The 23,769-nt window shown below is 53.8% G+C and overlaps 1 protein-coding gene across 32 annotated transcripts in view; it reads right to left on the bottom strand.

Moving 5' to 3' along the window:
- CYRIB (CYFIP related Rac1 interactor B) overlaps positions 1–16,949 on the bottom strand; it is a 144,194-nt gene extending 127,245 nt beyond the window's left edge. For 4 of the 32 annotated variants that reach the window (XM_082719758.1, XM_082719732.1, XM_082719735.1 and 1 more), the window contains exon 1: positions 16,269–16,336. Coding sequence is in view for 2 of the 32 variants with exons in the window: in XM_082719726.1 (XP_082575852.1) it covers positions 16,515–16,600 (86 nt within the window). In the remaining 30 variants the exon portion in view is untranslated. Of the gene's footprint in view, positions 1–16,268 lie in introns of all 32 variants that reach the window. The other 28 variants (XR_014308612.1, XM_082719726.1, XM_082719744.1 and 25 more) reach the window with 20 other exon arrangements.
- Between the last annotated feature and the right edge of the window lie 6,820 nt (positions 16,950–23,769).

The following is a 23,769-nucleotide window of genomic DNA, read 5'->3' as shown; positions in this document are numbered from 1 at the left end:
ATGGTCAGGGGAAGACCACGTGGTCTTCACCCCCAGGCCCCTCTGTAACCATCAGCGTACCCCAGCCTCCATCTACCCTCCTGCCCACGTCCACAGTGCATGGATAGAAGGAGCCCGGCCGCTGCTGGCTTCCTAACCAAAGTCAAGGATTTGTGTTCACTTGGGGTCCATAAACACACCCAAATAAAGGGTTTAAGAGAAAGCAGATGAAATGCGGGGAAAGACAAACTAATAAAATCAGGGGAAGATGCTGTGAGTTTTCAACCATGGCCGTAATTAACCAAGTCTGGCAGGGAGGAAGCTTGGAGGCCGAGGCCCGGGAGGTGCGCGGCGCCCGCGTTCCCAGGGAACACGTAAACCGTCACTTCCTGCAGAATTAATTAGTCCCCGGTGGGAGATCCGTGCTAGGTTCCCCAGGACCAGGCAGCCCATGTAGCTTCCTCACCCGGCTCCTGCCCCCAGGCTGTCACAGAGCTTGTCAAGACAGCATTTAAAAATCCGTGGACCGGCAGGTCAGCTGAGGACAACCTTCAGCACAGGAACCTATGTGCCTCATGAAATGTCAGAAGCTGAGGCCGCCCTCTCCCAGAACATTCCCTGTGTCCTCACCTCCCAAGGCACCTAGCTCCTGGGGTCACTGCACCAGACACGTAAGCGACACCTGCCCGCACACAGGTTCTTCCTCCGTCCAGGCAGGAACCTGGGGTGAGGAGAAGCACCTCTCTTCGGAAATATGCATGAGAGTCTGGCCTGGATTTGAAAACAAGGGGTCAAGATGGAGAGCCGCCCGGGAGCCCCCAGGGGTCCCCAGGAAGTGGGTGACCTCCCCGAGATCAAAGGCGGCAAATGAGGGGTGAGGCCCAGGGCCAGCCTTGAGGAAACCGTGAAGAACGAGTTTCCACAATTAAAGACAACAGCGGGGTGGGGATGAGTGAGGCCCGGAAAACAGTCGATGTCTTTGATTAAGCACTGATGAAATTCCCCATCGCCGCTTTAATCTGGCTCCCCGGAGGTTCCGCTGGCTTCGCAACGTTTCCAAAGCAAATGATCCTGAATACACGTTATTCCCCCAGCCACTCCCCCCGCATGAGACAAGGCCCTCCTGCCTCCTCCCCCTCTTCGGAGCAGCTTCCCCATGAGTCCTTAGTGTCACATAATGGCAGCCTGGGCTCTTCTCTGTCGGAGATGAAATTTATCACCAGCTTTTGCGCTCTGCAGGCCCAATTCCTTCCCCAGAGCCTCAGTGTACCAGTGGTTGTAGGCACTTGCAACTGAAGTCCATCTCCCTGGACGGATACCAGCTCTCACTGAGCCAAGGCTCGGATATCACTGAAGCACACTCAGAAAATGGACGTGTTCTAGCACCAGAGTGGAGTCCGTCCGGAGTTGGCGCCAAGCATACCTGGATTCTGAGCATTCTGCGTAGGACTGATCACGAGCGCCGCACGCGCAATGCAGGACGGCCCCAAAGCTGAGCTGATCCACGCATTCATACCTTGTAGCTCCCTGAATGCTGGCCTGTCTGCTTTTGCACATGCTGTTCCCTTTGTCTGAAATGCTATTCCCAGCACAGGACTTCAAAATTCAGCACAAACTATCACCTTCTCTGTAAAGCCTTCCCCAGCCTCTCCAGCAGAGCTCACTTTAATACATCCTGAGTATGTGAGCGTGGCCAGGCACAGGGCTTAGCCAGATGGACGGAGAGGAGAAATTATTCTTTTTAAGATTTATTTATTTATTTGAGAGACAGCATGAGAACGGAGAGGTCAGAGGGAGAAGCGGAGTCCCCAAGGAGCAGGGAGCCCGATGCAGGACTTGATCTCGGGACTCCAGAATCAAGACCTGAACAAAGGGCAGTCACTTAACCAGCTGGGCCACCCAGGCGCCCAGGAGAGGAGAAATTTTTAAATTGAGACCCTCCCAGGCTAGCGTCTCCAAACAACTTCTCACTTGAAATTCTATTTTAAAAATTTTATTGTGCAATATTTAGGATGGACAAAAAAAAAAAAAAAAAAAAAAAAATATATATATATATATATATATATATATATATGTAAAGAGTAATCAAACCATCCCTTGTACCCACCACCCAGTTTAAGGAATAAAACACAATGAATACAAAGTCCCCTGGGTACCCCCACCCCAAACATATTCATCACCCCAGTTCCCCAGAGGAAAGCACTATCGTAACTGGGCACTTATTACTGCTGTGCCTCTTTCTACTCTTACCCCACAGAGAAAGCAGATGAAATGTGGGGAAAGACAAACTAAACAACGTGTGTCATTGTTTTCCAACTCTTAAAATTTTTATGTCCTTAATACTTTGCATATTAATACACTGACTTGTTTTTATGTCCATTTCCTCCCACAGTCCAGGACTCTGTGAGCAGAGCCCGCACCCTGCTCATCTCTGTCTTGGGGGACCTGCCCCAAATCCCAGCACACGGGCATGCTACATCCCTGCTGAGTGGAAGTGGGAAGGGAAGAAGAGGACAAAGGCAAGAAAACGGTGAGGACAGTGTTTTTGCTCACTGGACCCAAAACAGGAGCAGGGAGAGGGGCGGAAGGCTTCCCCGCAGCTACCTGTAGCACAGCCTTCCAGAAGCCTCCTGCGGTCTGTAGACTCTAAAGGCACAGGGACCCGAGTGCGATGGGGCCCAGAGCTGGCTGAGGGCACAGGGCAGCATTTGCTGGGAGGAACAGAGCACACAGTGCCGTCCCCAGCACACAGGTGGGGATCTGGCTGCGTCGGGTGAATGAAAGCCCACGGCTACAGATAAGACATCGGAAAGCCCGGAACAAGACACCACGCTAGTCTGGAGGACAGCCAGCTCTGGGACCATCCAACAGAGAGGACAGTCCTCACTCGTGGAGGACCAATGTCTTCCTGCGCTCAGTTCCACAGCAGAAGTGCTGGGCTACTCACTACCTTGCAGTTCCCTGCACAACACAACCTCAGGTGGCCTCGGGAACTCTGCAGGAATCCCGGAGAGGGTCATACAAATGAGAAGACACTTAAACACGCAAGGAGTGGGGGACAGAACGGAGAGGGGAGGACGGTTACGTGGCCACCATGAGAACAGGTAACTGTGAGAGAACGAGAACTACCAGCCTCCAGGATGCAGGAGGGGTGCTCCCTCCCTCAGCTACGCTGTGTCTCCGACTCTCCGAGCTCCCTGTAGGTCTGAGGGGGGGCATCTGTGAGGAGACCACCAAGCGGAGTTTAACCAAGACTAAGAACTCAAGGCCCAACTCTGGCCCTGACCCGCTGTGTAGCCTTGGACAGATCACTCAACCTCTCTGGGCTTCAATTTTCTGAAAATAGGACACACTCATTCTGCAAACACTCTTGGAGCAAGGCCTGCTGTGAGCCTGTCGCATGGACCTGAACCAGAAAAAGGCCCAGCCCCAGGGCCTGGCGATGTTTAATGGAAAAGGCCACAGCATAAACACAGAGCATGCACGGATGCAAAGTGTTATGATTAGACTTTATTTGCTGTCACATAAGCCACTTTCTGACTTTTTCTTCTTCTTCTTCTTCTTCTTCTTTTTTTTTTTTTTTTTTTTAAAGATTCAAGACATAGTGTTTGGTCAATGCTAAGTAGAACAGAGAGAGCCAGGAAGCTCATCTTTAATTCAGTGCTGACAATACTCAGCTCAGCTCAAACTTGGCAAAAATGCTTTCTCCCAGCACATCTATTCATAGACGTCTGTTCCTAGAGTTAGCTCGCAATTGTTCAGTCTAACAGAGGAGTTGTCCCATGCTCTGAAAAAGGCGTGCAGGAGGGCAGGAGAGAGGGGGGCGGGGGGACGGGGAAGGTAGGGAAGAGGAGAGCAGGGCAGACCTAAAATAGACTCCTCTGCCCTGCAGAAAGCAGCAGGCCCTCTGGAAGGGTGCAAGGTGACCACGTGCTCCGGGTACGGTCATTAGGATGGGGGCGTGGGGAGGTGACAGCCATATTACCCAACTCACTCCTAGGTAACGCGTGCTTCCTGATGGCCGTTCCACAGGTGAAGAGGGGGGGCTCAGAGAAGCGAAGTGGCAGCCAGAAAGAGTGTCACAGCTGGCCTGTGTGCCCAGCAGTGGCCCTCTCAGGAGCCCCCGAAACCGAGACCACAGGGAAATGCCACCTTGGAGGGCCAGAGGCTTCGCCCTTTCCCAAGGGCTCCATCTCACACAAACCCTCCCATTTGCTGAGCTGAGGGGAGCTCCCCTCCAGGTGCCGACAGGGATGAGGGGGTGCTGCCAGGCACCCTACTGTCGCCAGCTTCTCACTCCGTGCCCTGGTCCCTCGCTTTCTTCCTCTGACCCTGCACCCTTCCTCTGACCCTCTGACTGCAGCTCATTCGCTCACCCACAGCGGCACATCTGCCTGATCTCCACACCCCTTCCTCCGCCAGCTGCGGAGGGCACAGCCCCAGTGCCCACAGGAGGCCAGAGGGCGACGGGACTGGGGGAACCGAGGGGCGCTGGGGACAATCAACGTCTGTGTGAGACGCTAAACCGCGTCCTCCTTCGCATCTGAACACAGAAACACAAACACACACACATAAAGATGATGCACCTTGGGGTTTTAAATGAGCATTTAAAAAAACACTCCAATTTCAATTTGCCACCCAAAGCAGAAAATTAATTCATATCCTTATTCATCAACTATCCACTGGGCACCTGGGCACCAGGCACCTTTGGACGCTCAGTGCCTTCCTTAAAAAAAGACTAAGCTTCGAGTTTTTAACCAGAACCTCTCCAAAATGCAGGCAGAGATAACAAGCGGGCTGCATGACAGACACAAAACTTGAGCGAAAATGGCATTTTAAGTACCATAGAGACTGTCTGGAAATTTGCAATCCCATCCACGAGCATAGCTCAGCCCCCCGCTGAGGAGCCTGGGGGCTGCTCCTTCTGGGTTTCTCAGAAGGCTGACACATGGTTTCTGTGCCCCCTGCGTCCTGCCACAGAGCACAGGCTGCAGCTTCTGACGTGCGATCCAGCTCCCTGAGAGGTCAAGGCACCCCCTCCCCCAGGATGCAGGGGCTGGTGGGGGGGACGGAGGGGACCTTGTACTAGTACACGGAAGCCACTAAGAATGCGCTGGACCACGGCTCCCTCCGTCTGAACCAGTAGCTCCCTGTGGCCCTTACAGACCCTGCGCCACCTAAACAGAAAACATTTTGGTACTCTTCACGGGAAGCTGTCAATCACCTCCCCTCTCCCTGAAAGTAACTTCAATGGGCCTTGACAAGAGTCGCTGGCACTGTAGTGTCCCCAGATGCCCTTCACGCCATCAGCCACTAAGGGGGCGGGGAGTTGGGGAGGAGAGGAAGAGTTGAAAAGCCACAGGACCTTTGACCCCAGGTAACCTCCTTTATCAAAGGGCAACAGTGGCTCCTTCCCCAAGGGTCGAGGAGGCTCTGTTCAGGGCGGTCCGCACCTTCAAGAACGACTACCGGCTGTGTCTTCATCCAACCGTGTTCCAGTCTCCCACCAGGCCTGTTGGTATTTTAACCTCAGGGATGCCTGGGCCTCGGTTCTAGTGATTGCTCTGTTCTGTCGTATACTATTGATAAAATGATCTAGACGTGGGTTTTTCCTTCTTTCCCTGCAAACAGCAGAGTTCTAGGTTTCTTAGAAGAGACAAGACAGGAACACAGAAGAGGGGAGAGAAGAAGGTTTCCTTCCAAAGTAATATCATAACCACGTTGCAGAATATGCATGAAAGAGAGAAAAGAAATGTATCCATATTCATATCCCCCTAGCACAGCCTCAGACGCCATCTTGGTGTATATTTCCTTCTAATGTTTTTCCTACAAACAACTGCTTTCTCAGTTTCCTCCCAGACTCTGCAGCCCTCATTTGAGTGGCTGCAGGATAACTGATCCAAGTACTTGGTACATTTCAGACACTTAGGTTACTTCCAATTTATTGTGTTACTGTAAAAGGGGCTGAATAGACAATCTTTTTTTCCTTTTTAAGATTTATTTATTTATTTTAGAGAGAGGGAGAGAGAGGGCAGGAACAGGGGGAGGAGCAGGGGGAGGGGCAGAGGGAGAGGAAGAGAGAGAGAATCACAAGCAGGCTCCCTGCTAAGCAGAGAGCCTGATGGGGAACTCGATCCCAGGACCTGGGGATCACTACCTGAGCTGAAACCAAGAGTCAGACGCTCAACCGACTGAGCCACCCTGGTGCCCCCTGAGCTGGTGATCTTTCCGCAACATTCTGTCCATATCTTTAATCGCTCCTTTAGGAAAGCTTCCAAGAAATAGATTCGCTGTGTCAAAGGTTACAAATATCTTCCATGGCTCTTGACATGAATTGCCCTGGTTTCCAGAAGGGTTTCTGGAAGACCCAGTTGGCCACGAGCAAAAAGATACAAGTGCCTTCATGGGACAGAGACAGGTATCATGGGGTGGGGACAAGGGCACCCGCTGAGTTTTCTCTGCAGCGAGCTCTTCCAGAACATTCCAATCTCTGTGTATCAGCACATACACTCTCAGGGGCATTTCAGCTCCCCCCTGCTGAGCCGGAGCTCCATAATTCACATACGAATGAGCTCCGAAGTGGAATCAAATACTCCCTCACTTCTACCCCCAACAGCTACTTAATGGGAGGGGGCAGGGAAGATCAGGTTCCCTTTCTTTTGGTTTTAAGTGTCCAAGGTCTTGAGGCAAAGATCAATTTACCTGAGAGAGGCATTTTCCAACCACATTCCTGGTCCTGAAGGGAGTGGCTGGCGGAAGGGGGTGGGGATGCTCCAAAAGTCATACCTCATTTATTCCTCATTTATTTCCGCAAAGGGGAGGTCTAGGGTAAAGTCACAAGTATGCAAATGTTGTTTTTCTACACTTCCCCTGCATTTCGCCACTGAAACTTTGAGAAATGCTGCTTGGGAAAGAGAAGGTCCCACTGGGAGACAGTGACTCAGGGAGCAGGGTCATCTCCCAAGGCTGGGGTCCCTCAGGGGCCCAAGAGCCCTTTCAGATCAACTCTAGATTGGGGCATTGGACCCCCTCTTCAAGACTACAGCATCAATGACAGTCATAAAGGTCCTACTCTAGGGGTTGCTGGGACCCGAGACTTTGCTTTTATTAAAAAAAAAAAAAAAAAAAAAAAGAAGGAGGCCTCACTAGACTGAGAGAGGCTGCCTCTGTCTGTCCTCTGGGTCTGATGCACAATGGCTGGTTCCCCCAAAATTCTCTCCCGAGTTAATCACATTCAAGCCGGAGAGAGCCCCGGACTAATCCCGCACACCAATGTAACAGACGCGGCCCACCACCGCATCAGGAAGGCTGCGTGTTCTGAGGAGGTCCCCGAGACGCCACAACATGAGTAGAATCCTGTCGTATCCTGCTTAAATTCAGCCATATCTAGCTCTACTCAAACAGCCAAACGCTTTCCTTTCTTTCTTTCTTTCTTTCTTTCTTTCTTTCTTTCTTTCTTTTTTAAGTTTAAATAAGGGGCGCCTGGTGGTACAGTCAGTTAAGCGTCGGACTCTTGGTTCTGGCTCAGGTCGTGCTCTCGCCCCACGTCGGTCTCCAGACTCAGCGGGGAGTCGGCCTGACCATCTCTCTCTCTCCCCCTGCCCCTACCCTCGCGCACACTCACTTTCTCTCTCTCTCTCTCAAATAAATGAGTAAATCTTATAAAATAATAATAAAACTTTAAATAATGTAAAAAATGTGTTCTACCTGGCTGTGCTTAGTTTGGATTCGCTTTATGTTTTGGATACGGTACCGGGTTGTACATCACACACTACGTTTGTACCTTCCTTTTACTCCTACCTGTTACTGCACAGCGTCACACACAGGAAGCCATACGGATGCAAACGGTCCCTCGGGGACAAACCGGGACACTGTCCGACATCATTTTCACCGTGGTGCGCTGACTTCTGGAAGACCTACGACGTGACTCTGCAACGTAAGCGCTCCTCTCCTTCGGTGCTTTGAGGTCGTGAGGGTGTATCGTCAGTGAGGCGGTGACAGAGAATCAGTCTCAGATCACAACAGGAAACCAGGCCTCCCAGGCCAGCCAGCGCCGAGAGGAGGGCCCCTGCTTTATACGCTGCCTACCGAGGACAGGCTCGCGCTGGGCCCCAAGCCAGCTGTGCAGCCCTCAGCCGGCCTTTCCCCTCCCTGGCCTGCTCCCTCATCCTTTCCAAGACTGGCCTGGGTGACCCTCAAAGTCCTGCCACTCCCATCAGCTCGTTGGGCCTCCGCTGGCTGTCTGAACAGGTCCCACGTCAGAGAAGAATCAGCGCTGCCCAACTGGGATTTCCAGACAACGACCCCCTGTGTTGACATGCTGACCTCCTCAGCACTCCGGCCAGGTGGCCCTGAAACGAGTCCCCTCTAGCTAGGAGACGTGTCCTCTCTTACTGCCCATCTCCTGACCCACGCCTTATAGAGTCTCTTTCTAGGTGAGCCACGCCTGCAAAGGCCTGAGAAGGATGGGACTGGGTGATCTTCAATGTCCTTTCCTTCCGAACACCAGCCGCCCCTCCCGCAGAAACCCCAAGTTAGAAACAGACCGTACAGGGGTAAGACATGACAGTACCTGAGGCTCCTCCAGCTGAGTCTCTAACAGGATCCTCTGTACTACAATCCCCTGAAAGAGCTCGTTAACAACGCAGCTTCTTGGCCCTTCCACCCAGGAAGCGTAAGCACCCCACACGGTGTCAGATGAAAGGAGAACTAGGGAAGCGGGAACGCGCACACAGAATGTTCTGGCAAGTTCACGTACTGAAAATGGATGGAGGAGCCGGCAGACGTTTTAAACGATGCCACTTATTTTCTCAAGGCTACGATGACCAGTGTGCAAACACGGAGATTTTCCTTCCAAACTCAACCCCCTGCCAAAGCATGAACCCATAGCACCTATCTCCCCCGCCAAATCTCCTCTTGTGGGGGTGCCCGCAGACCGTGCGATGTGCTGCAAATCCCAACACCGAATGCATCAAGAGGTGTATTAATAGGGTGAGTCAGTTTCACACTGAATTTACCAAAAAAAAAAAAAAAAAAAAAAAACACCAAAAACAAACCCTCACCACTCAAATTAGCCCAAGTCACCCCTCTATTTGCAAGAGTACTCTATGAATTCTGACCTTCCTTGACCGGCTGGCAGTTCTGGCCATGGTGGTGGCCCAGATGCCTCCCACGAAAACTTCCCCCTTCCAAAGCAGCGCCGAGCAGCTGCGTGGCTACTCTTTGCAGACAGCTGCCTACGGACGGTTTTGGAGTTACGGCCGAGGCTCACTTGAAGGAGGTGGTCAGAATAGCAGGGGGGCCCTCCAGCTGGCGAGCTACGTTTTCCTTCGAGCTCTGAGCTTCTCGCCGTGCTCACCTGTGAGATGGGGACAACGCGACCTGCCTCACACAGATCCTATGACCGTAAGAAATAAAATATGCAAATACACGTTGTCCATGCTCAACAGGGGAAGTTGTTATCATTCCAGGGGACATGGACACAAAACAAAATTACAAAACCTACCACATGGTGCTCGTGGGACCCCTATGATCAGGGAGGCTTTGGCCTGGGCCATAAAAGCCTGCACAAAGGGTTGCAAAGGACTCTCCCTGCTATCCTATCCCCAAACCCAGCCAGAGAGCATCTCCAGTTCCTGGGTTACAAGAATGGGCCGAGGGAGGGGTGAGGCAGGATGCTGGGCCTGGGGTAGCCCGAGGGAATAAAACCTTCCTTCTCAAACTGCACAGACCCTTAGGGCCTTGTGTGGGTGGCAGAGGGACCCACACTGTGTATCCCCACACAGACCCCTCACCAGGCCCAGCACATAGTAGGTGCTCACTTAGTGAGAGTCACTGAAGAACAGGATACACCCAGCTTCTCTGTGACAAGCTGAACACTGACAGTGAAGACACGCTCAGAAAGGACCGGAAAAGATCACTCAGCTTCCACTCACAGGCCCCCGTGATCTTGGGCACACGGCCTGGCGTCTGGTGCCTTGGGGCTCAGAGCAGTACACAACGCCAGAGTTCCGGGGAGCAGAGCAGACATTTTAGGATGTTACCGACCGAGTTTCACTTCCACATTGTCTTCTGCATTCTACTTCAACTCTGGTTTTGAGCAAAGCTGGGGCCCTGCAGGGACTCGCAGGAAAAGCCTCCACTGGTAGGCGGGCTCCTCTCCCAGAGCCCCAGTCCCCGAGGCTATGTGGATCGCGGCCTTGAACTCTAGAGCACCTCTCAGCCGCCAGGCCCTGAGCCAGCCACACTCAGACCTCTTCTGATGCAAGAGCCACAACGAAGCGGCAAAGCAGGCATGGGGATGCCCGAAGGAGTTGTGCAACCTGCCAGACTGCACGGCTCAGGCGCCGGGGGCGACCGAGACACGGCTGGCCCCAGCTGCCCTGTTCTGCCAGTGTCCCCTATCAAGGGAGACTCCAAGAGAGGCCAACCATAGCCTCTGGTTTTCCGTAAAGCCGCGGCGGCTGTGCGATGTTGTCTTGAAGAAACACCCACCTCCCATCAAATCCACACCTCGCACCTCTGCCAAGAGGATGGCCCTGCTGGCACTGGCACTGGATAGATCAGTCCTCACTCACCTGTTGAGGTCCTGGGGAAGGGGGACCTGCGGGGAGGGTTTCTGCCAGGGGCTGGCTAGCAGCTCTCCTGCACACTGCCCTACTGAGTCCTTCAAACCACCCAGAGAGCTGGCCGTTGTCAGTCCAGCTTCAGCCCTGACAGCCCTGGCCTACCAAGGGGCGGGTCTGGCCCAAGGTCTCGCCAATGCTGAGCAGCAGGCCTGGGGCTCCTGGGGCTCCTGGGGCTCCATGGGGCAACGGGGTCTGGTGAGTGGGCTCTGGGTTTAAATTCCAAAGAGCTCCAAGTGGCCAGACAGAGCCAATCCCAGAAACTCTCTGAAACGAGGAGCAAAGGCACTGCTGCCCAAGCCCCCTCCCAACCTGGATTCCTCCTCGTCAATGCACCCCACGGTACTCCCCACACCTGACGATGCTGGGTGGGGGGACACACGGGCCATCAGCCTCTGAGCACTTGTGAACTTGACACTGTCACTTTTCCTACCTCAGGCCTTCTTTTCCACTGAGGGTTTACCTGCTTAGTCCTCTGCTGAAGAAAGGTCACCAGCACAGATACCCCGAGCTGTAACAGGACACCCAGCAGGCACCAGCCCCTGGGTTGGGGCTGCTTTGCACTGGGGACCACCCCAAGACGCCCAGGGGCAGCCACTGTGAAGCCATGCAGAGAGGCCCAGCTAGGACCCGGGTTCCAGGCCTGATCTGGCCTCTTGGGCAAGATGCTTCCCCTTCTGGGTCCCAGTTCCCTCACCCGCTAAATTCAGAGTACTAGAGGCTTACACGCCGATGCTCTGAGCATGAGCTTCCTGCTCAGTCCTCCCAGCCCAAACCACGTGTGAAGACCTGTTGCACTCGCGCTGCTTCCCTCCCCGCCTCAACTGTTCTGAGGACAGAGGTCTTGTGGTAGATAAAGGAGGGCTCTCGCCTTGCCACCGCTCTGTGTTCTCACTGGCCTCTGTTCTAGGCCCCCATCTCACTAATCGTAGGTGTTACGGGCATGGACGCCTCTTCCACTAACTGAACCATCGGTGGCCTTTGGGCCCTCGGGTGTCACACTCAGATGCACACTCAGGTCAGTCCAGGTCCTGAGTGAATGAGGGGGTCGGGGCCTTCATGCCCTCCCGACTCAAAGTGCGGTCCGCGGACCAGAGCTTCCCATGGGAAAGCATAAGGAATGCAGAATCTCAGCGCACCCCAACTTCTGACTCAGAATCTGCAAAGGAACCCCAAGTGATTGGGGGGCACACTCCAAGTTGGGGAGCACTGTTCCAAGATGCTTCCTGGCTCTGGCTTGCCCCCACCCCACATCCCTTGCTTTGACCACCTAGAAGCCTCCCAACTTATGGGCCTTAGTAGGACTCTCTAAAATGGACCCTGTCATTACCCAAAAGAGATTTATCTTAGGAACCTTCTAGAAGACTGCCACAGATTCTCAAAACAGGATCTGAAATGTACAGGCCCTAGGGTGATTCCTGGGATGTGTTACCTACTGGCTCCCCACCCCCACTTCCCCGAGTCTCCAAGAAGCTCCAGCAGCTCTCCAAAATGTTGAGGTCCCTTACCCTCGGCTCCGTAGATGGCTACCGCCACCCTCATCAGCCCCTATAAACGGATGGTTGCCCAGCTGCCAATGTCCCCAACAGACACAAGCAGATGGGCAGGCCACCTGCCCCTCATGGGCCCTGAGTCCGTGCTCAGAAAGTGCTTCTCCTTCATTCCCTACTCTTGACATTTATTCAACTTGGAAAGAAAAGAAACTTTTCCAAAACACGTTTCCAGTTTTTTAATAAACCCTGCAATGCCTCTAATGGTATCAGATCATCTTAAATATTTATTAAAATCACTCTCAGCCACACTTCTTTAAACAAATCTCCTCGTTGACTTCGATTATTTATATATTTATGAACATGATGTCTCCTTCCCTCGGAGCAGATGGCAGCTAGTAAGTCTTTGGAAAGGAGAAAAAAAAAAAAAAATCAATGGGACGAACGTAAACTCAGTGACTCCCCGATTTACTCTTCTTGACAAGCTCTGGTACAATTATCTTCCCATTCAGTGGAAGCACCATATGACGGCCAGTCAACATGGGTTCTGGAAAGCATGGAACCTTGAACTGGAATCTGGGAAGTTGCTGCGAGCCCAGGGCTCAACTCCCAGGGGAACATTAGAGGGTTGGGACCGTGGGACAGGGGTCGGGATGGAAAGAGCCCTAGGGACGGGAGAGAGGAACCCACATGCGAGATGTCAGAGCTGTTCTTCACGACAACACTCATGTCCACGCTGAAGGAGGCCCCGAGAGAGAGGACAAACCTTGCTCAAAATTGCAGAGCTGGTAAGCAGCAGAACCAGGATGCGAACCCAGGCAGTATGGGCTCTCAGGCCATACCCACTCGCCGCCACCAGCAGAAAAGGACGGGTAAAGTAGAATTGCCCTTAACATCATGCGCTCTTGGTTACAATAGTTACTCTTTCTTTCAACCTGGTGAGGCTGGCTACTCCTTTTCAGACCATCAAACACTTCATTCCCCAAACAGGACCTTTGCCCCTCTGAGAATCACAGGCACTCGGGTGTTGCTGTGAGAGCTGGAAGGCGTCCCTGCGAAGGTGGTGAGAACACAGGAAGTGAGGGCCAGGAGCACATCAAGAGTTAACTTTACGAGCGAGTTGGGGAGAAAAAGACCTTTGCCCTCGGAAATGGATGAGAAACACCATCTTAACAATCATAGGGCATGTATCAAGTGTCCCAGACAGGGAAGGTGAAAAAGAATAAAATCAGCCAGTCTGCCTGCCCCCCTCCGGCCTCAGTTTACGTCTCTGGAGAAGCTCCAAGTCAAGTTGAAACAGAGAAATGGGTCTGGCCTTTGAGAGGCTCCAGCTGAGGAAACAGATGAGAACTGCCATGCAGCTGAACGGTCCCACTTAACAGATGAGAACACTGAGGCTCTGACCCTTGCTGACAGGCCGATGGGGCAGTAAGGGGCAAAAGTGCACGTGTGGTTTTGGGTCTTGCCCTCTTACTCAGGAGCCTGTGGAAGTGGACTGGCTGGAGCAGGGATGATTTCACCCATTCGCGGGTGAGGAAGGGGGGGTCCCAGGAGTGTAGCAACCTCCCTAAGGCTGCCGGACCAGTGTGTAGCTACCGTGGACCCGTTTTAAATCTGATTCGTCACTGACACAACACTGCCTCCACAGCGCTCGCTGGGACGTGCTTCCCCTGAAGACGGCCAAGTCCTAGGCTGCCGAAGCCACGAGACGGGGGTCTCCTCAAACAAGGAGGTGGCTCACTCAGCACAAGACCACGGGACACCGGTGTCTCTCTAGAGTCCCTCCTGCCACAGTCTGGATCCTGAAGCCAGAGCTGTCAGAGACTGGGATTCCAGAACAGGCCATCAAAATGCACTTGGCAGGAACTGCCAGGGAACAATCTCAAGGTCACCGACAGGCCAGTGCCCTGACCTTGAGGTGGAGACCGAATGTACCTCCGTAGAGAGCAAGGAGGAAACCATCCCTCTTTTGTTCGTCTGTCACAAAACGTGTACCGTGTACCCAAGCACATGCCAGACAGCCTGCCGGGTGCCAGGGGAAACACAAAGGCCATTCAGAAGGGAGCAGAGCCCGCAGAAGAAAGGGAGAGCGCGCTGTGGATGGAAGACGGGCAGGGATCCTGAGTCAGCTGCCCAAGTCCCACACCCTCGCGAAGTCTTGCAAAGTAAGAATAAAACCTCTCTGTGACAGGTAACCGTGAGCACCCCACGTCTTAAAAATGAATCTGCCCGTGTTCAAACGGCACCAGGCTGCTGCAAGAAAGCGCCTGCTCCTGCCTCTCGCAATGATAGGCGCACCCAGGCTCACCTCCTGCCCTCCGGAGGCGAGGCGGAAAAAAGCCATAGCTAAGATCCTAAGAGCAGCGCGAAGGCTTTGGGAGCTGAGGGAGAAGGGCCGGCTGTCAAAGAAAGCAGAATCACCTGAAAAATCTCCCAAAGTGAGGTGCAGAAACCCATACCCAGCCTTTATGTGAAGGCCATTTCCAGGTTCCCCTGCGCCCTAACCCTCCCTGGTCTCCTTCAATGCACGCACTGCTCCTCCCTACCCCAAAAGTCCAGCAAGCTCTGCAAAATGCAAATTCCAACATGCCTCCCCCGGGAAGAAAACTCAGGCCAGCTGACCACTGCCACATGCCCCACCAAGGAAGAAAACCACCTCTCATCGGCTTCCTCCATGTTTACCAGGAACCCCCAAGTCTGGGGAAACAGCCCAGCTGTTAGCTCTTGCAACCCTCCTCGGACAGTCATCTGGCAGTGACAATCAAAATGATGCTTCCCTTTCATTTCCACAGAACGCAATCTTTCAAGAATAGGAGAGGCTCAAAGTCAGATTTTAAGCTCCTTTTCACAAGGAATCAATATTTTCACAAGATAATCCTCCTCCGGGGAAGGGATGGATTACACAGATCCCAGGTGGCAAAATGTGGCTCTCTGGGGATTGCAGGACGGCTGTTACTGGGCAAGGATGCCAATATGTAGACCTACCCCCACTCACGTCTTAAAATTCACCACCCAGCTCTTCATTTCACAAATATCTACCCGGAGCCTCCCATGTGCCCAGGGACCCCCTTCTAGGTGGGGGGAGGGGAGGGCAGGAATTGGGGGGGGGGGACGGGGGCAGGAATTGGAGGGGAGACAGTGGCAATGACCCCTCCCATGACTGCGCCCCCTCCAGGCCAGGAAGTCCACGCTCACTTTCTCTAGGCCTTACTCAAAGCACCCACTTCCCAGCCAGCCAGCTAAGACTCAGAGAGGGTAAGCCATTTGTCCAAGGTCACACAGCTTGTAAGGTGGCAGGGCCAGGAATTAAACATAGGTGCAAAGTCCACGTGATACTCCCCAGCGGGGCCTCCTGCCCGCTCAACCCGTCCCCCATCGGCTCCATTTCTTGCAGCAGGGCGGGGATCAAAGCCGCCCCCCACACCACCCCCGCCCCGAGACTCCCACGAGAGAAGTCCGGGTTCCTCTTTCTTCCTACCCTCAACCCAGGACACACAGGTTCGAGACCCGCTGTGTGTGACCGTACCCCAGGGAAGCCCTGCAGGCTGCAAGAGCGTCCACCCGGTTGCACTGAACTTCCATTAAAAAAAAAAAAAAAAAGATGATGAAAAGATAAAGGGCAAAGAGGAAGTGCTCTTTAAACACAGGCGGGTGGTTACCCCAGGAGGAAGTCTTAAGGCCAATGGAGATTTTGCTCACCCCCTCTAGTTCCTCTATTCGAAGCGACTGGCCTTCCAGCCCCCCATGCAAGTGGGCTGGGGGCTGCAACTGCGCCGGGGCTGGACCCAGCGCCCTCACCTGGCCCGCAGGAGGGGTTTCGGGGGAGGGTGGGGAGCCACCCCGAGCGCCCCCTCGCTCCCGCCGCGGGCCCCCCGCCCCGCGCGCTCCCCGCAGCGGCGTGGACCCGGGCGGCGGCCCCGCGGCGTGTGCGCCTCCCGCGCCCCGCCGCCCTCCCCCCAACCCGCGCCGCGTCCTCGGGTGCCCCCCGCGCCGCCCCCGCCCCTGCGGCGCCCCCTCTCCCGCCGCCGCCCGCCCGGCCCGCACCCCCATCCCCGCACCCGTCGCGCGCGCCCCGCGCCCGCACCCGCACCCGCGCCGGGCGCAGGCGGCTCCGGGGGCGCGCGGGCGAGCCTGGCTGCCCGGGCAGCGGCGCGGCGGGGCCCCGGGCACGTACCTGGCGGCCCGGCGAGCGGCGAGGGCAGCGCGGCCGCGGGCGCTGGAGCGCAGGAGCCTCGGAGCCTCGGGAGCCGCCGCCGCCGTTTCCGGGTTGGCCCGTCTCACGTCACCGCCACAGGTTCGCGAGCGGCCCCCGCCGCGGCGGCAGCAGTCGCAGCGGCAGCAGCGGCCCCGGCCAGTGCCAGGCGAGAAATAACTATAAAAGGAAGAGACGCCTCGAGGAGGAAGAGGAAACGCTGTTTACCTTCGAGAAGCCGAGCCGCCGGCGCTCGCACAAAAGGAGGACGCTCGCCGACGCCGCCTCCCCCCCGCGCCCCGTCCCCGCCGCATCGCGGGGCCCAGCGTCAGCGCGCGCGGCGCCCCGGGACCGCCCCGCGCCGGCCCCCACCCCAAAACGCGCTGCGGGGGCCGGGGGTCGGGGGGCCGCGGAGCGGTGACCTTGGGCGAGTCACCGCCGCCGGGTGAGCCCGTGCGTGGGGCGCGCTGCCGAGGCTGGGGCCGGGGGCTGCTCGACGCCCCCCTGACCCAGACCAGGAAACCCCAGCCCCAGGAGGCGCAGGGCTGGCCCAAGGTCACAGCCTGTAGGACCGGTCTCCAGCTTCAGCCGCAGCCTCCCAACCTTCCAGGCCAGTAGGGTCCTGCCCTGGGTCCGCTTCCCCCATCCCTGTGCTACGGAATGATGCCAACGCCCGGCTGGCCCACCTCGCGGCGGGGTCGGTGACAGCGTGGACATTCACAGCTTTCGGCCGTCAACAGATATTTGTGGAGAGCCTCCTAAGTGCCGGCACTGTTCTAGGCCCCGGGGACACAGCTGGGAACCCAAACAGAATGCTGGCCTGGGAGGTGGGAAAGAGGCAATCACTAAGCAAATGTCTGATGTGTCTGGTGGGACTAAATGCTATGAGAGAAAATAATGCAGGACAGGGGGAGAGAGAGTGGGTACGGGTGCCATCATCAGTGGCTCCCCAAGGACTTTTAGTACAGAAATTCCCAGACAGCTCCTCTCTATAGCAATAGCGTCGGGCATTGTAGAGACCCCGTCTTTCCCCTTGTCTGTTATGGCAAAGAATGCATTTTCCTCCATGAAACAACACAACATGCCTAGGGAACTGATCGGATACTCTTCCCTCTGCCTTGGTTCCCGGACCCTCAAGCCATCCTATCATAGTCTTGAAATTCGGCCACATTTCTTAGGAATATAGACAGTGTTCTTTGAAGTATCTTTCCACTGACCTCTAGCAGGGTGTCAAGAATTACATCAAATGCCTTCAGCGTCTTTCCACCACCTACCCACTCCTCCAGTTCTCCCGCATGAGCTGGGGGCTGGGATGTGCCCAAATCCTATCAAGTGCTGAGTTACCTGATTATAACCCGTCCGTTTCTTTTACAAAGATGTCTAAGCCTTTAACAGGCCCGGTGCTAGGAGCTGGGACCCCGGGGAAGATCCGATTCCAACAGGACTTGCAAGGGGCTCCCGGCCCCATATCTGCAGGAAAGCAGCCCAGATGCCAGCTCATAGAGGAGAGAGGGGGAAGGGTATCTACTCAACTCGGAAGGGAGGGAGCCCCAGAGAGGGCAGAAGATCATAAAACTCTTCCTAGAAGTTCCAAGAGACAGTTGGGCAAAGTGAAAAAGCATCATCTGGAAGCTTGCCCGAGGGTCTGTGCCTTCATCTCTAAAGAAAGGAACTGAGGCCCACCTCGCCAAGGTGGAGAGGAGGTGACCCAGCTGGGTCTTAAACTAGGAGCTTGAGTAGCAAAGGGGTTGGAATCAGAGCTGAGCTGAGTCCGTTTCTTTCTTGGCCACTGACAGAGTGGGCATTAATAATTCTGAACATTTCTGAAGTTCTAATCGGTTGCCAAACACTGTGCCCGTCTAATTTAATTCTCAGAACAGCCCCATGAGGCAGGTTCATCATACTCAGGGTTGTGCAAGATACCGGAGCGGAGACAGAGATGGAATTTGCCCAAGGTCAGGCTAATTAGATAGATTGTCTGGCTCCAAAGCCCAGCTCTTCACTATGGGCCTCAGTTTGCTCGTTTATTAAATGGGATTGACAATAACTGCTTCATTAGGTGGGGGTGGGACGGTGGTGCTAAATAAAACAACACGTGTAGAACCTAGCCCATTAGGAAGACTCAGGAGAAAGCTCTCAGCGTTGTAATTATCATCACAATAATTGTAAAAGGCATTGGGGTAAAGACCTTTCTGGCATGCTTGGAACTGCAAACAGTTTGGAGCAAATGTAACAGAGTGTAAATATAGGGGGTTGGGAAGCAGGGAAGAATAGGTGGACGTGTGTGCAGGGGCTGGATCACACTTACCCTGCACTCCACTGAATTCAGAGATGTCTGAGATGAAGAGTCCGACTCGTGTGTATGATCGGCACTCACTGGATACGGTGAGGCTAAGCGGATGACTCTGGCCTCTGATCTTGCTCACCCAGTCAGGTCCTGCTAGATGGGACACAGTCAAGCAAATGGAACCTGGGGATAGTGCCTGGAACACCTATGGCCATTCACCCCTACAATGACCTGCTCTGTTCCCCTCGGGTATGAACCCAGGCAGTGACAGAAGCCGAGTGCCTGGGACTGTTCGGGCTGCTGCAGCAGAAACATAGAGCCTGGGGGACTTACGCGACAAGCATTTATTTCTGATGGTTCTGGAGGTTGGGAAGTCCAAGATCAAGGCCCCTACAGAGTGGGTGGCTGGGCAGGGAGGGCCCCCTCTCTAGTTTCCAGTCTTCATTCAACGTGTCCTCACGTGAAAGAAGAAGAAAGGGCGCTCTCTGGGGTCTCTGTGACAAGGTACTCATCCCATATATTAAGGCTTGCTCCCAAAGGCCCCACCTTTCAACACCACCCCACTGGGGATTTGGTTTCAGCATATGAATCTGGGGGGGGGGCAGGGAGCAGGCCACACAAACATTCAGTCTGTAATGTTTGGTGTCCTGAAAAGAGCATTGATTTGGGGGTCAGGATGTCTTGCCTGGAATTTCCAGCTGTTCAGCTTTGGGCAAGTCATTTAACTTCAGACTCCTTTCATTTCCTCATCTGTAAAATGGGAATAATACTGTTATCTTCAGTTGTTGAGAAGCGTATATGAGATGATGTATGTTTAATGCTTTCTAGAATGTAAAGCAGCATGCACATTTTCCTTACAAGGTCAGAATTCCATTCCCATAGCACATGCCATCCACACGTCATTTAAGCAAAGTAGCTGGCCCTTTCCCTCGTATGGGCAAAAACCCTTCAGCAACATGCCTTCCCCACTGAGCACGTGCTTTTTCACGTGAGTGAAGGCTCTCACTTGTGGAAGGTAACAGAAGGTAGAACTTGGGAGACGCGGGAACTCTGCGTCCCCCTGGTTAGTATTTTGCAATTAAGTAGGTTCCACATCCTATGGGGTAAAAGCAAACTCAGTAACATTTTACTGACCCTGTTGTCATGGTTCTTGCATCTCTGGCCATTAAGAGCCCAGCGGAATGACAGGAGGAGACTCACCACCCAAAGCCACTAGGGGCTCCTGTCTTGGAATAGTGTGAGCGCCCTGTGGAAGGGGCCTTGCGGGTGGCTAGGGCAGCCCCTTCGGGTTGGGGATTCCACTCAGAAAGGTAGACAGAGAGCTGATCCCCAGGCTGGAGCAGGGATCTTAACCTGGACACCCGGAGCCCAGGCTTCAGAAGCCAGAGAGTGATGGTTTCCAGGGACTGGGACAATGGGCGGTCATTGCTTAATAGACACCAGGTTTCCTTCTGGGGTGATGAAAGTTCTGGAACTAGATCGAGGTGCAGGTTGCACAATGTAGTGAATGAAGTAAATGCCACTAACGGTTCACTTTAACATGGTTCGCTACAGGTTAGCTACAGGTTCCGGGATTTTCACCTGAAATAAAAAAGGAAGGGAGGAAGGAAGGAAGAAAAACTTGGGGGGCTTGGGGGGTTGGTGAGCAAGACCTTCACCATATTTTCTGCATTTCGACATCCGCGATCAGGCTGCACCAATGACCCGAGTGTCAGAGTCATAGCAACTGGAGGCTGGAAGTCCTTCTGAGCTGCCACTTTATATAAGTGATTCCTTCACAATTGAAAGTAAAAGGAATTTGTATTGAATCATGCAGTTTTGATATTATTATTTTTATTATTATCATTATAGCTTAATTTCTGTTTCTGCAGAAAAGAGCACGGCAGAGTGGAAAAGCTCTGGGTTGAGTCTGAGAGGCCTGAATTCAAATCCTTGCTCTGAGCCGCTGCAGGGTCCTGGGGAAAATGTTTAGCCTCCCGTGCCTTCTGTTTGTTTCCTGTTTCCATAAATTGTAGTGACAATGACTTCTCCACCATAGACCGACCGTAGATAGCATCGCTGTGCGGGCTGAGTGGGAGAAGGTCAGGAGAATTTCCCCTGCAACATGCAGGACAGGTGGCTGTCCGCTGTTGTCACTATATGGTACACAAAATCTCCCAAAACATGGGTCTGTGGGGGGAAACAAGCCAAAGACATTCTCAGGGGAACTCTAGAAACCACTACTTAGACTCCGATGACTTGGAACTACACACATGAATTTCACAGGCTCCTGGTACCCAGTGTATGGCCAACAGCAGGGAGAGGACCAAAGCAGGCAGAGCCAAACCCGCTCCCTCTCCACTCCCTTGACGACAACAAGGAGGTGAGAGGAGAGGTTGCATGGCCACCTGTCCCTGTACCTTAGAAAGGGACAGTTACCACTGAGAGCAAGAGAGCAGAGTCAAAAGACAGCAAATTCCCCTGGGATCATTTAGTGCAGGAGGCAAGTGGCCTTTCCCACTCTCCCAGAGCCTACATCCTCACGAAAAGCTGGGAAGCGTGATTTGGCTTGGAGGCATCCCTGAGAAGCAGTTACCTTCCGAGGAACTGCCATGGAAATGGGTTCACTTTTGTTGTCCAGAAAAAGTTAGCCATGTGGAGGGGTGATCTTGTATGAGCGAGATGGTTGGCGGGGAATCGGGGAATCAGATGTCCCCCATCTGATCACACTGAAAAAAACCATTCACTCAATTTAATACGAGCCGTGTCTCTAAGCATACGACGTCTCTCTACCTGGAACACAAGTGCAGATGTGCTGATGAGCACGCGCGCGCGCACACACACACACAGAGGTGCAGAAACACACAGGGAGCAGACGGTGTTGAAAGGAGTTATTCTGTCTGATTATGGAAGTAATGATGTTAATTCTAGAAACATCGCAGGAGAAAAGTATAAGAAAACAAACAGAACCCATCCGTAATGTCCCTTCCAGGGTCAACTGCTCTTTCTCAACTTCGTTTATTACCTCTCTTTTTATTTTTATTTTTTTAAGATTTTATTTATTTATTTGAGATAGAGGGCACAAGCAGGGGTGGGAGGGGCAGAGGGAGAGGGAGAAGCAGGCTCCCTGCTAAGTGCAGAGCCTGACTCTGGCCTCGATCCCAGGACCCTGGGCTCATGAGCTGAGCCAAAGGCAGACGCTTCACCGACTGAGTCACCCAGACACCCCTTCCTCTTTTTAAAATGCATTTTAATAATGTTGCAATCACACTCTATCCACCTTGTTGAATCTTGCTTTTTTAATTCACTTATGTGCGAGGATGCCAATCCCACAGAGGTTTAAACAATAGACCTGGCACAGGCTGACAGCCTGAAACCCACACAGGAGTGAAGGGAAGGAGGCAGAAATGAGGGTTTCTCCTCAGCATGGTTTCCTCCAGACCAGGTAACATGTCTTATGCAGCACTGCGGGCCCAGCCCTTAGCACAGTGCCCAAAACATAGGAAGTGCTGAACAAAGGAGTGCTGGATGGACAAGTGGGGAAAAGATAGTGATGTCATAGAGAAAAGGGCCACTGACCTTGCCTGACAGGTCCACGCCTGAGTGGAGCTTCTCTGCAGAGCCTCACCCCCAGGCAGAGAAATCCACCCAAGCAAGCCGTGGGGAGCGGTGGAGACCGGGGCTGGTGACAGCATGGCCCCCTCTTCTGGGATTCATGTTCCCATTTTCCCCAAACCCGCTGCTCATCAAACAACAGGTGCTGGTCTGCGGGCTGCCAGTGTGCGCCCATGCCCAGCTGCTCTACCAGGCTGGTCCCTGGAGCCGCAGCAACAGCGGCACCCGCGAACAGACTGGAAGAGTCAGGTCTCAGCCTTGCCCCAGACCGACTGACTCAGACTGGGAGGTGGGGCCCAGCACCCTGGGTTTAACAAGCCCTCCAGGGGATTCTGCCGAAGCTGGCTCCACAGCCACGGGCTTGGTTCTCAGCCCTGGTGCATATTAGACGCACCTGGGGAAGCTGTTTGTCTTCCGATCCGGGAGCTTCAGCCCAAGATTCTGATTTAATTGATTTGGGGTGGGGATCGGACTTCGGAATGCTCAGAGTTCTTCAGTGCTTTGACGGCACAGCCCGAGAAACCTGCTCTGACTGCAGAGAGGGTGCACGTGGCCACTGGATTCCTCCTGGGCCCTTCTGCCTTCCCAGCCAGTGTGCCTCATCGCTACTGAGTACGGCATCGCAATCAATCATGCTGACTTTTTTATTACGGAAGAGCTTATGCATACAAAGAGGTGTAGAGCCGCTGTACCCGAGTACCCACCTCCGGCTCTGTCATATCTTCTTATTTGACCATTATTTATGAGCTGAATTTTGTCTGCACCCTCCACCCCTAATTCATATAGTGAAGTCTTAACCCCTCGTACCTGAGAATGTGATCGTATTTGGAGACAGGCTCTTTAAGGAGGGAACGGCGTTAAGATGAGGTCACAAGCATGGGCTCCAATCCACGGTGCACGGTGCTCTGACAGGAGATGAGGACGCAGACATGGACGGAGGGCAGGCTGTGTGTGGACATCCTCGTCTCTGCGTCAGGGAGGGAGGCTAAAGGAAGAACCAGCCCTACCGACACCGTGATCTTGGACGTCCAGCCTCTGCAACTGTGAGAAAATAACTTTCTGTTCTTTAGGCCACAGAGTCTTTGGTCCTTTGTTACGGTGGCCCCAGGAAACAGATACAGTCAGACTCACACACATCACAGAGTTAGAGCTCTGTGCATGCCCTTCTGTTCCTGTTGTGTCGCTCCTCCTCGAGGGGAGCCACTGTCCTAACGTTAGTCTCTGCCTCTGTCACAGAGAGCCAGCAAGGCGGTTCCTATCGTGGATTCTGGAGCCACAGCAACCGGATGGAAAACCACTTCTGCCACCTACCAGCTCTGTGACTTTCACCAACTCATTACCCTCTCGGGGCCTCAGGGTCCTCACCTGCAGACTGGGAGCATGAAGAGCATTCCATCTCGTCATGTTTTTAGGGTTAAATGAACTGTTTTTAAAACACTTAGAATTGGGTGCCTGGGTGGCTCAGTCGGTTATGCATCTGACTCCTGGTTTTGGCTCAGGTCAAGCATAGTCTCAGAGTCCTGGGACTGAGTCCCGTGTCAGACTGCGTGCTGTCTACTGCGTGCATGGAGCCTACTCAGATTCTCTTCATCTCCCTCTGCC

This window comes from Mustela nivalis (genome assembly GCF_964662115.1).
Source record: "Mustela nivalis genome assembly, chromosome: 2".
Lineage (NCBI taxonomy): Eukaryota > Metazoa > Chordata > Mammalia > Carnivora > Mustelidae > Mustela > Mustela nivalis.
The sequence above is the reverse complement of the archived record's forward strand: the minus strand, read 5'-3'. Positions and strand labels throughout refer to the sequence as shown.